The following is a 14,463-nucleotide window of genomic DNA, read 5'->3' on the forward strand; positions in this document are numbered from 1 at the left end:
GATGTTAGTTTCATCACAATTATTGTTATTTATATATAAAGAGTGAATAAATGTTTGCAATTAAAAAACCGTAATAATACATAAATAATTTATGTAAAATAACACGTATTCGTTGAGTAGAAGTCTTATTCTACATATTTGACTGCTGTGTCCATTACAAGTTAATTAATTATATTGTTTTTCATAAACTATAGGGAGATAGTATATCTATATAGATTATGACGATGCAAGTCATTTAAATAGTTTGTAATGTAGTTGGTTGTCAACGTACAGGCACTATTATAGGATGGGAACCAAGGCATAATCGTTACAGTCGACTTCTTTTACTCGATTACAAAAAATTAAAGTAAATGTTTGATCATTTCAATATCTATCTCAAAACTAATAGCTTAAAAAACATTACTTTTGGTATAAGTTCATTATTTCTCCGTGTAATTTGGTTAAAGTCAAACCTACAGTATGTAGCTTATTTCATTGCGACGTGTATAATTTTGTCGACGGCATTAAAAAAAATTTATTTCTTTAAAAAAAATTAGCTAATAAATTTTTAATTTTTCTTTGGGGGTTAAAAGTTTCTGTTTATTTAGTACTTTCAATTTAAACACTAATTTATTACCGATTTAAACGCCTACAGTGAAACAGTATCACATATTTTAGAAAAAAACGCGTATTTCAATTACATATAAATCCATCAACACCTATTTTTTACAAAAACAATAATTTATTATATCAATATTTATTATAGCAATAAAGTTATGTTTATTATTATAAAACTCTAATATAATATTTATTTTGTTTTAAAACTGAATTTTTACTGATTAATTTGTAACTCCGTCGATAGTGTAATATAATACGAGGTGTGTTCAAAAAGTAAGGTGACTTTTCAAATTTCACGGGCAACGTACTTTCGATTATCGATTTTTTTGTTTTGTTATGTTGGTACACTCTTCCCGAACATCTGTACCAAGTTTCAACAATATAGCATTTGTTGTTTGGTTGTGAGAGGCGTAAAGGTTATAAGTGTTTTGCGTGCTCGGCGATTTCTTGCTATCGAAAAATATGGATCAAAGGATTTGCATCAAATTTTGTGTAAAAAATAAAATAAAGTGCTCCGAAACACTTGAAATGTTGACGGTGGCATACGGTGATACTGTTCTGAGTAAAAAAAATGTTTACAAGTGGTACAAACTCTTCCAAGATGGCCGGGAAGATGCCAATGACGAGCCTCGCTCTGGATGCCCAAGCACGTCAACAACTGATGAAAACGTTCAAGCAGTGAAGAAAATTGTTCTGGGAAATCGTTGAATCACTATCAGAGAAGTTGCTGAGGATGTTGGTATATCGCTTGGCTCGTGCCATGAAATTTTTTCTAACGTTTTGGGCATGAGACGTGTGTCAGCGAAGTTTGTTCCGAAATTGCTAAATTTTGACCAAAAGAACCGTCGCATGAGCATCGCTCAAGAACTGTTGAATGACGTCAACGACGACCCAGTTTTACTCAAAAGGGTCATAACTGATAACGAATCATGGGTATATGGTTATGATATCGAAACCAAAGTCCAATCGTCCCAATGGAAGAGCCCAGATGAGCCAAGACCGAAAAAAGCACGCCAAGTTCGATCAAATGTCAAAGTTTTACTCACTGTTTTCTTCGATTACCATGGCGTGGTGCATCAGGAGTTCTTACCATATGGACGCACGGTCACTAAACAGTATTATCTTGAAGTTATGCGCCGTTTGCGAGAAGCAATACGAAGAAAACGCCCAGAATTGTGGAAAAACAATTCATGGCTTTTGCATCACGATAATGCCCCTGCTCACTCATCTTTGCTTGTGAGAGATTTGTTGGCCAAAAACAACATCACAATCATGCCTCAGCCACCATATTCACCGGATTTGGCCCCATGTGACTTTTTCTTGTTCCCAAAACTAAAGAGACCTATGAAAGGACGGAGATTTACAACGATTGAAGAGATAAAGACTGCATCGCTGGAAGAGCTCAAGGCTATATCGAAAAGTGCTTATGAGAAGTGCTTTGAGGATTGGAAAAATCGTTGGCATAAGTGTATTGTATCTGAGGGGGATTACTTTGAAGGGGACAACATAAATATTGATAAATAAATAAATATATTTTCTTAAAAATACAAAGTCACCTTACTTTTTGAACACACCTCGTACATATGAAAAACCATAATTCTTTTTTTAAATTACAGTATTAATTATAACGTAAATGAATCGGATTTTATCCTTAATTTTATTAATTTCTACTTTATTATCAAAAAACCGGAATTATTTAAATTTTTATTCGTATAAATAATAAAAGTATTATTTTCGCTTAGCTGTGAGTTATACTCTCTTTCTGATTGAATTATTTACATAATAAAATTATAAAAAGTCATATTAGTAACATATTCTAAAAAATTTTGATCTTCTTTTTGTCTTTGGACGTTATTTGGAGAAATAACCATATATATATGTGTGTGTGTGTTGAAATAAATAAATAAACTATATTACATAACCCCTTTCTTCCTCATACATTTAAAGATATATAAACTCATAGGCAGATACATAATTCTCATAGTTGATAGAAAATAATCGTAAGTCGAAAATTTGCATTAGTGAATTTCATGAAATTAATCGTTAATCTGCTAATATATAAATAAACTCGAAATGTTTAGTTTTAATAAATTTTATTATATCTGCTAAACTACATGCCCCTACCTAACCGATCAGTTGTTTAGAAATTATTAAGAAAATATATTATGTAAAATGTTCAAGCAGTTCCAATTATAAATTTAGGACTCATTTTTGAATAGACAGGTTTGTCAAGTAGGCCTATGTAGTTTATTTTAGACCAAGCAGATATAGTAAAAATTATTAGAATTAAACAAACTTTGGTTCATTTATGCATTAGCACATAATGATTTATTTCCTAATCTCTACTAAAGAAAGCTTAAACTGACGACTATTTTCTACCTATTGGCCTATCAGTATACATTTTTTCAGATGTACAAGGGTTGGGAATAATAACGGGAAAGATATTTCACTAAAAGTGCTTAGATCACTTTGCTCCAATAGACAAGTAGTTTATAGATAATAAATGAATAATTTTTTAACTTTGAATCGATATATCTTTTTCTATTTACGTTAATACTTTGTTTATATTTTTACAATCACTCATTCATGCATACTCATATGTAGTCACTAAAGTTTAAAAGTCTGAGTAGCTCGAAGGCTGAGCTGACTCAACTGTCTGAACCAACAAACATCTATTATATGTATTATACGTAGAATTCGCTCAATACATAGCATCGATTATTAACCTGGGACAAAAAATTGCTCCGTACAATAATTTTAATAACAACTTAAACATTTTGTTTCTCAAATACATTTTTTAAAACTGCATCGATTCAATTATAATTATTTACTATTTTATTAATTGAAAAATGATAATCTCGATTACCGATTCAACTGATAGAAGCATCAATAAATTAACGCATAGAATTACAAATAAGAAACAATTTTTCGGGCGTTCGGATTCACCACTTTATTATATATAGTATAACATGTAACCAGGCTTCATAATCTACTTGCCTGCGAAATTATTTTTATACATTAATCAGAAGATATGGTAATGTAGCATTAACATAAAGTAACAAATTTATATTAAAAATTTATGTTAAAAGTGGGATTTGGAAAATTTTTTTTATATATCTAAAATTATTAAATAAAGAATAAACTACAAAATGAATAATGAACATATAATGAATAAACTATAATTGAGTAAAACCATTTTCCATTGGAATATATCTATATTACTTAAGGTATTCTTTTAAGTTGTAAATACCAGGGTATTTTTCTTTAAAACATTTTAAATGTTCAATCACTCTTGGTGCTGTACATTTGTTTCCTTTTATAAGATATTTTATTTCTATTACGCAAATTATTTTTTACGACAATACTAAAGCTCAACCGTGAAACTTGTGAGTATAAGAACCAGCTTAGTTGTACAAGCGTATGTTAAATATTTGCTCATACACCGATCTTTGTCAATACGATCTGGCCATAGGCTCATTTATATTACCATACCTTGTATAACTAGTATCGTTAGATTAGTGGAAAATCTATTTTTAAGTTTATTTTTGCATTTAGAATTTTTATTTTTAGTGTAAGGAAAACTCTTAGAACAATCAAACGCTGCTAACTATCCTATTTTATTATTCAACAATGAATCACTATTTTGATGTATGTTATTTAGATAAATGGTAAAAGAATCTGATGTAATTAACGTTATCTTTTATTTAAAATGTGTTTTCCGTTATTTAGTGGTGAAATTTAAATATGATGGAATAATAATGAGTAAAAGAAAGCTTAAAAGTGCTATGATGACAAAAAACTGAGAAGTTTGAGCAAACAAGTTAAGCAGAGACATTTGTACGAGTTCTAATTTTAGATAAATGTTTAAATATATTAGATTCTGAACTGTCTAAAAAAATAAAAATCAATCATTGGCATGCTGAAAATTAGACTGGAATTTCATTGTAAAATAAATTTTTAATATAATACGTTAATATACATACCACAGACAGAAGTTTCAAATAAAGTACATGCAAATATAAACGATTTTAACATATTTTGAGATAATAAAATTATAATAACAAAATCTACTAATTTAGTAGATTTATTGTAACCTACTAAATTTTTTTATGTTTGATTATTTCTTCAGGTCATAATGCATTTTAAGAATTTTAATTACGTTTCTTTTTTTTTAAATCATGATACAAAATTACTTAAAAACATAAAATAAAAAAAAGACTAACAAAGCAATGTTCACAAGAGCAGTAAGAATTTATTTATATTTCCTATCATTACTAGTACTACAGAAACACTTTATTTCTTTTACATTTTTTATAACTGAAATATTTAATTTAATTATAAAATGATTTCCGTGAATGTGTGAGCTTTGCAAACTAAGAGTGGAATTTCCAGATATACAAGTATGTCCTAAAAGAATCCAGAATACTTTTGAGAACGTTTGAGCCGCTCTGTTGGGTATCACGCTCAACTACAACTCTTCAGAAACTCAATCGATGCCGCAGTTTATATCAAGACAATCGCAAACAGCGTGATTTATTTAAGGACTTTTTTTTATCACCTCATTAGTTTATTGATAAAAATGACCGGAAAAGTTGAACAGCGAATTTTCATAAAGTTTTGCTGTAAACTTCTAAAAATTTTTGAAGATGACTGTATGGGTAAAAGTCAGATATATGAGTGGTATGAATGGTTTAAAGGTGGTTGCTAATCTGTTGACAGTGATTCGAGCTTCGGACATCTTTCAAACACTATAACACTGGAAAATATAGATCTTGTATGGCTCGCGATTAACAAAGATCGCCGGTTGACTGTGCGCGAACTAGAATATGATCTTGTGATTCCCAAAATCATTGTTTGGGAAATTTTAACCAAGAAACTAAGAATGACTAATATGTTTACAAAATTCATTCCAAAACTGCTCATGGAAGAACAGGAAAAGCTTCGCTTTGAAATCGCTTAGGACAACTTGCTCATGAATTTTGATGATTCAATAGATTCAAAAAGATTATTACTGGTGATGAATGGTAACTTTATGATTATGATCCCAAAACCAAACAACAGTTTTCACAGTAGAAACATTTTGGATCGCCAAGATCGAAAAAACCACGTCAAAGTCGGACCAATGTCAAGTCAATGCTGATTGTTTTTTTTTATTATAAAGGTGTTGTATACCACGAATATGATATATAGAGGTCAAACAATCACTAAAGAATTTTATCGTAAAGGTCTGAAACGATTGCGGTACGCAATAAGAAGAAAGCAACCTCAATTTCAAGTTGTTCAATGCTTCAGCAGAGGGTTGGGAACAGCGAAGGGCCCTATGCTTTAACACAGGAGGAAGCTTGTGCAGCGATATTTAACAAAGCCCCAAATCATACAACTTCGCCAATCTCCGTACAGTCTCACCACAGTTTCCTGTGACTTTTAATTATTTCCAGAATAGAAAAAGCCGTTCAATGAAGACCGGTTTGATAACGTAAAGACGATTCAAGCAAATGCGACGAGTGCATTGATGGCTATTCTAAAATCTGAGTTTCAGGACTGCTTCAAGAACTGGAAAAGCCGCTAAGAGTGCGTTAATCGAAGAAATGGGGATTACTTTGAAAAACGTCATTCGCCCGATGACGATGATCCACACCAGCGTGAAGATATGAAAGTATTCCGGTTACTTATACACACCTCCATGGTAAACCCATGTGTTTAAATTTAAACGTTTAATATGACATCACCCATAAGAAGTACATTGTCCTCAATTTTAAACACTTCTAAACGTTCAAATTCAGCGACAATGTATTTTTTACGGATGACGTCACAAAAATTACACACTTAAAACGTTTAAATTTAAACACATAGAATTTTAAGGTTTTGCCGTGCCCCTATACTAAATTTTTGTAATGCCGCAAAAAGAATATGTTTCATTTTAAATACACTCTTTTTAAAAGTATTTTTGTATTACCTAAAAGGCTTACTATACTATTCGCAGTATCATATACTTAAAAAGAAAACAATAGCAAAAAAAGGTAAAGCATCCATTTATGGTTTACACAATGAAAAATAAATACGATATTTACGATTCATTTATTTTCTTTAATCTCTATTCTCGCCAGCTATAGTTTTATCTTAGTTTACATTGTGTTCAACCGATATAAGGAAGCAGGGAAGAAAAATACCTTTTTTACTTTTCATAGGTAGATTTATTATCCTCTTCACAAAAAATAATAGCCAGCTAACAAATCTGTTACCAAAAAGTCAAAAATGAGTTTTCTTTCATTATTTGCTTATCAAACACAGCCACAGCATAAACTAGTTTAATTTATTTTTATTTTTACACAATGTTACGTGTATTTCTATACTACATAACTCACTTAAAAAAGACAAATAGACGCATATTATTAAATTAATCATATGAAAAATTCAAATGAAAAATATCTCATTGACATTCTTTAAATTGGTAGCAGGAGTAATACTTACCCCAGTCGTTACCGCGGAAAACAATTTCTAATTCTATAATATAACCATCGAAAATTATAATATACTTTTAGACTATAAAGTTGATAAGATAAAAATAATAAAGTAGAAAAGAAGCTAAAATCACTGAATCTTTTTTGAATTGATCAAAATTGACTTTATTCCGATGTTGATATATTTATCATTATTTTTTTGGTAAAGCTATAGTAAAGCTATAATGAAAATTGGAGGTCAATTGTTTCACAAAAAAATTTTAAATACTTCGTTTAGCGCACTTCGCACGCTCTACATTTTGCTTTTGTATTACTTATTTTATTAATTGAACCTTTTCCATGTAAACTGTGCGATTCTACTAGTATATACGCATGAATAAACCATGCAGTTCGAAGTAGATCATCACCATTGAGATTCAGCGATGAATAAATATTGAATTTGCACTAATTATTTCACAGTATTCGATCAACTGTTACTCATATCAGGATGTATTGAAAAATTTTCTAAAAATTCATTAGATCTATGATTCATCAAATGTAATAAATTATTATATTATACAATACTGAACCTTAGTTAATATTAATGGTTTGCTATAACGCCAATGTTATATTGGTATAATTAATAATACATTCAATATTATTGTTTTACTTGCCTAATGGGAACCGCCCATGAATATGTTTCAAATTTTTTTACAGGTTAAAAAAGTTAAAATATCGTTTTTCATGTTTTGAAAAGGAGGATAAGAATATTTTTTTTAAACAAGAAATATAAAATACCTGAATTAGTTTACGAAAAAGAAATTTTCCAAGTCAACAGTACAAGTTTGGATGAATATTTATATGTACGGAACGATAAACCTGTAATAGTTTATGAAAATATCCTTCTCGTAATAAATTTTTTCCTTTGTAGTGAAAATTTACAATAAGAGTTATAGTAGTATTCGGTAAATTGTATTCATTGTTGCTTAATTAAGCGCACTTAACTTGATTTTCTTAATAGAGTAAAATTAGATATATCATTCTGTTAATATCACTTAAAGTTGACTCTTAAAATCTAATGTTTGAACTGTAATGACACAGATAAAAGAGTCTATGTAGAATTTACAGTGAGAATTTCCGTTTTATGCTATTTAAATTTTGCTTACTACAACCAAATACAATTTTTTTTGTTATTATCTTTGTTGGTGTTTAACAACTGAAAACAAAGGTTAGTTTTGTATAACGACTTGTTATCATTGTGTTATTCTCGATAGATCTTCAAAAATTGGTTACAAAGATGATTGTAAAACTTTTATATTTTTTTAGTAATTAATATAGATTTGATATTAAAACTAATGAGTGTTCATGCAGCTAGACATATTTAGGCTCATATAACTTTGATCATTTGGTGGTTGTAAAACTTTTATAGCTTTGACAGTACATTTTTAAATAAAAAAATATTAATATAACAGATAAAAATATATTTTTTATTTTTTGACTTGCTTTGTCGCACAAAAAAGTAAAAGATAATATATTTTCTTGATTTGTGAACTGTTCAAGCATTCATAAAATGTTCAAACCATAGTATAATTATAAAAGAAATTTAATTTATACATAGCCTAATTAAATTATATATTGAAAAAAATGGTTACTAGTGACTAGTTATATATGTATATATATATATATATATATGCTTCATATGAACATACTATCATATGCAAATATACTCAACTGCTATCTTGCTTATAATTTTTGATAAATACAAAATAGAAGCAAAAAAGGTGGAATAATAACAACATTAAAAAAAGGAAATATACTAGTTGTCCTATGCCTATATTGTATAAATGTAAATCACGTTTATCAATAAAGATTCAACAATTTTCATTGAATTACATGTGAAAAAAATAAAAACTACCTTCGTGAATCTTTTAAATATTGAGTCAACGTTTTTGGCTTACAATAATACAATACCTACCCCAAACTATAACTACATTCCTTGATCTAAACAGAATTAGTATATCAAAATTATGGAAATTCATTTTATCTAATATCAATATAATTCTGCTGGAATAACTGTAAGCTAAGTAAAGTCCAAATCGTCCTAAGAAAAATACATAACGTATTCTGATATTAAGGGTTATTCACTTTACATCGTATAATATTTTTAATCACGTTATACTGTCTTCCGAAGACTAACACTTTGTTTTTTTTATAATACAAGTGAGCGTTATTAATATATATAAAAAAAGTAATTTTTAACAGAGAGATGTTGAAATTTGAAATATAATTTAAATTCAAGACTCACCAACAGAATTAGATGCTCCGACGCTGCTTCTACCAGGAGTAACTGCTGGAGTTGGAGGACTAGCCTCCAAAGCTTGATGCACCCCGTAAAGACCGAAATCCTGCTCATTTGAGCTAGTGCTACTGCATTTTCGTTTTTCTTGACTATGGTTTAAATGGAAAGCTTCTGTTTCCATAAGATTGACGGCACCAAGAAGACCAAGATTTGGTCTTAGCTCATCCATCAATTTATTTTGACTACAATTTGCAGCTGCAGCTGCTGAAAAGTTTAGTTGTCGGCTAAAAATAGCGGGAAAAATATTGAACTGTTGGTGTTCGAGGCTCAGTGTTGATAAAGATGAACCCGAAATGCTGGATGTACTGCCTGGCGCTGAGCTTCCGCTAGCGCCAGCTGCGTTTCCTGCACCGCCGCCACCGTTAACCGGGCCCGGACCGGCTGACAAGTCGTTAGCCAGATTGAAGCTGTCTACTATACTGGCTATATAGCTTATTTCATACCACAATACACCGCAACTAAACACTAACTAAAAACTTTCATGTACAACACTCATTTAGTTACCTTTTGAAATACTCGGTAAGAAATTGAATATTATAGATAAAGATCAAATATACAGTTGAGAACGGGTTCACTAGAATGATTGCCATGCGAATCTGTAAGAGAGAAACGAAATATAGTTAGTCCAGGGCAAGTTGTAGCCAACGTAATCGGCCTGCTATTTCATTGGTTACTGAATGCCAGGCGTTGCCGAGGCAACATGTACAACCCACCCAATCAAACTAGATTTCCGTCATCATGGCGCTGTCCCAATAGAAATTTATCTAAAAAATATTCTGTCCATTTAGATCTAGTGTTATTTTGCTTTCCTTTTTTTTCTTTCAATCTTTTTTAAAAATTTTTTTTTTTAAATTCTTTTTGCTATTCTTTCTTTATTGTTATCTTTTGTAACCCACCTATTCTATGATTAACTTCACTGTTTATATTTGAATATTGAATTTCATAAGTAAATCGACATTTTTTTTTCTAATCTTGTTGTAATCTATTGATAACTATATTTATATGCAATTATATTATTTTTTTCGGAAATGATCATAAGGACTTCAGTAAAAACTAATTACTATTATTAAACTACTATTTTCAATTATACACTTATTTTTAACTATTCATAAGAGAAGTTAAATATTAATATCTATTTGAAATATTCTATTAATAACGTCTGCATATCTAGGATAATATTTATCTTGATTATTCCACACTTGTTTTCTCAAAAGAAACGTTTAGTAATAGTGAAATATTCTTACTTCATGCATTATTTTAAAAATAAATTTTAGTAAAATTGTATATCACATGCATAATTAAATTCTGTGTTCGTACGTACATCATTTATTATACTACAATATATACTCTTGCTATAAAATATGTGCATTATTTCAGTACAACAGAAGTTAAGTAATACTAAATGTAATTAATTCATTTAGTAAGATTTTTCGGCATTCTATTGTTCTGTTCAAAACCTGAACTCTGACTAATACAGATTTAGCGAGAAATATAAATTAAAATATTCCACTTGTTATAAAAATATTACAAAATAATTTTAACATTTTATTACTCATTTATCAATGCAATTAGAAAACTACTTGTTTGATATATTTTCACAGCAGTTTTAAGTTAAATGACAACAAAAGCACGCAAATAATTTAATGTATATTGAAATTTAATTAATGTTTAACCATATTTTAATTTTAGTGAGCAAATGAAACGTGTGTCCAATTATTAATAATGGAAATATAATATAGGAAACTAGCTACAGTAGTGCACGACAACTTTTATATATTTATCATATTTGTCTTTATTTCATAGACTTATGGACAGCATATTTATCACTATACTATGATTTTTTCATAATTTTAATGATTTGAAATCATATTAACGTATTCAAAGCCGAAATTTCGGAAATTGTGAATATAAGCTTAGCAATAACGTCATCTGCGAAAGCCATTGAAACTGAAATCAGAGGGAGAGAGAAAGAGAGAGCAAAGATTTGAAAAAGAAAGAGAATAAAAAGAATCTGTGTGGCGGAGAAAGAATTCAATGCAAAAAATATCGGTTAATTAATTACGCGTACTCCTAATGAATACTTAAGCATTATTTTTATTTCACATTATTAAAGTTATTTGGCTGTATTATATATAATACATTATTCTCTTTCTTTTAAAACCTAAACTAGTGATATCTGACCATAAATATTAATAAAATTTTAGAAATAAATAGGAATTACCGATTAAAAAATAAAAAGTTGATTGATATTTTATTTGTATGTACTACGTGGACGTGTATATGTACAGAAATCAAAGTATAATCAGGAAAATTGAACGTGGAATACAGGAAATAATCGCTACCGATGATGAAATAAAATATAAGAAGAAATGAATATAAGAATGTCACTGTCGTAATTCGATATATATTCGAAATAATGACGTACATATGGACATATGTGCACGGTTTTGTATACAGACCTATTATTGTGTGTATAAAAATGACGTTAATCAATCATTAGCTATATTACTCTATATAATAGTTTGTGTATATCATAAAATTATTCACGATTGTCTTTACATTAAAATAATAGAACTGATGCATATAGTAATATTGAATATACTTATATACGAAATACTCAATTCAATGATTGAGACTTAAATCTAAATCAAGGTAAGACTGAGGTAAGTTATTAAAATAATCAAATTCATAAGAAATGTAGTCAAGATGCATATTCTGTTTTGATTATTGTCCATAAATAATAAACGAAATTTTGCATAAACCGTAAAGATCACTAAGTTAATTAATCAAATAATTAATCGATGCTGTTTATTTGCATAACGTTTTATTCGGATTTGGTTTTATTGTTGTCATGAAACGTCTGTTATTCTAATAATATTATATTAAGAACATGCCAAAAATAATAATACTTCAGCTTAAGACATTTTTGAGGACGATTCATGTACAAATTTATTCAAATATTTATATTTAGGTAAGCTATTACTGCGGGTATTGGTCAAGGTGGATATCAGCTCTCTTGCTTCTCCACCTACCTTCCTCTTCAGAGGAAGATTCCTTTTCTGAATCGTCCCTTTTGAATGTGTTAGCTACTTTAGAGAAACATATATAAAAAAACAAAGATAAAAGGAAAAACTGTATTCATAAAACTTATCCTAGTTATACATATTTTAATTAACAATATATCTTAAACTAGAATTTGTATATTTATTTGCATTGATGAAAATCCTCAAGACTTCATGGGCATCAGCAGATAGGGATCCTGGATTTTGGAAGGAATCACGTACTAACTGCGTGAGTATGTGATTCTTTCTCTGCCGACAATCAGTAACATTACCAGCCGTAGTCTTTCTACGGAAGAAAAATCGCGCTACGTTTTTTATTTGTATTGCATCGTTAACACCGTACATTTAATGGTTAGCAGTTCGTTCGTTCTTTTTATATATTTTCGCTCTCTCACTCTCTCAGAGCTTTAATCTGGTAAAAAAAGACTTTATTGAACTTCGGAATGGACGTTCGTACAGCTACATAACTCGACAAGCTATGCTAATTTTAGCACATAATAACCCAATAATCTGTGCAGAATCTAACACACTTCTCATTCCGAGACATCATTTCTGTTTTAGTATGAAACAGATGACGTTTTCAATATTATATGAGTATTTATGATGATTTATTTGTAATTATTTAATAAAATATTTTTAATAGACATTTATTTAAGAAAAAAGTTTCAATAAAAAAATCGGGCCTTTTTTCGCTCATAAATATTGATATTTGAATGGGTAAGATTGAATGTGTGGATCTTGTTTATTTAAATATTTTTATAATTTATATTATTTATTTTATACATATTTTGTTTGTATTTTGAGTTAATGTATTTATTATATATATTTGATTTAGCGAGCCTTCCTTTTTTATTTATTATCTTACTTTTTCATTTTGTATTGTTTAATTAATATTTTAAATATAAATTAATTTTCTTAAAGATTTATTAATTTTTTAATTTTTACACACTTTTATACCAAAACATGACTCACCCTCACTGTCTATTTGTGATGGTGTTGGTGCTGAGCAGCTTCTCTACTGTAGTATCAGGGAATGCTCTAGAGATTTGCTCCTGTCCTGCAATAATCTCTTGATCGTTGAAGAGTGAATCATGAACTAGTGAGACAGTGCTTGTGCTTGTATAGCAATATAGTAGTATAGCAATGTATGTTCCAGCACACTTGCGGGGGGTCCGTAACCCTTTGGCCCCCCCCTGGCTTAACCCTTTCATGTTAATAATAATTGTTAATGTTAACAATTATTATTAACAATATTCGTGGGAGGTCGCTGGTTTAACCCTTCAATGTTAATTATTATTAATGTTAATAATTGTTTATAATTTTTTGAGGAAGATTTCTAGGGCTCCTAGTCACTAGGGCTCCTAGTCCCTAGGGACACTATACCTAGTGCTTTCAGTCTAATTAAATTTAAATGTATTCTTTTTAAAAGTTATAAATATATTTATTTGCTACATTGAAAATGAAACGAGTAGAAAATAGCGACGATTTTTGAAAAAAATGAAGAGACCGGAGAATCGAACCGGAGTCCTCTGGTTTGGCAGGCTAGCGCTCTACCACTAGAGCCAATACCACATATACCTTAGAGGATGCATATTGTGTATATTAGCTACACACGCATACATTTAGTATAGGGCCTGAGCGTGCGGGGGGGAGGCGCATGCTGTCTATAGTTCTAACTTGAGAATGCGTGCTCTCTCTCTCTCTCTCTCTCTCTCCCCCTCTCTTTAGCTCTAACTCAGCGTGAACCACAGCGTGCGGAGGAGGAGGGGAGCGCATGCTGTCTATAGTTCTGGCCTAATGGGGATCCGCTACTATAGTAGTAGCATGGAGACTGTATAAAGGAGAGGTAGCGGCCGTATCCCCTCCATGTAAAACGTTTGCGACCCACATCTCCGCACTGACCCTCTACCCCCAGCGCCTCTCTCGGTGACCAGACCACGCGAGATACCGCGTTACCGACGCGACCTGTCCCAAAGAGACCGCGTTTTAAAGCGAGATCTCTTTG

The 14,463-nt window shown here is 30.1% G+C and overlaps 1 protein-coding gene across 1 annotated transcript in view; it reads right to left on the reverse strand.

The window, feature by feature from the left end:
* The window catches only part of LOC131663186 (homeobox protein unc-42-like), a 914,883-nt gene extending 904,918 nt beyond the window's left edge, over positions 1-9,965 (reverse strand). Inside the window, exon 1 of the mRNA XM_058933391.1 lies at positions 9,343-9,965. Coding sequence (XP_058789374.1) covers positions 9,343-9,565 — 223 coding nt within the window. The 5' untranslated portion in view covers positions 9,566-9,965. The remainder of the gene's footprint in view (positions 1-9,342) is intronic.
* Between the last annotated feature and the right edge of the window lie 4,498 nt (positions 9,966-14,463).

The sequence above is a fragment of the Phymastichus coffea genome, unplaced genomic scaffold (assembly GCF_024137745.1).
Source record: "Phymastichus coffea isolate CEN01 unplaced genomic scaffold, Cenicafe_Pcof_1.1 PCOF00002, whole genome shotgun sequence".
NCBI lineage: Eukaryota > Metazoa > Arthropoda > Insecta > Hymenoptera > Eulophidae > Phymastichus > Phymastichus coffea.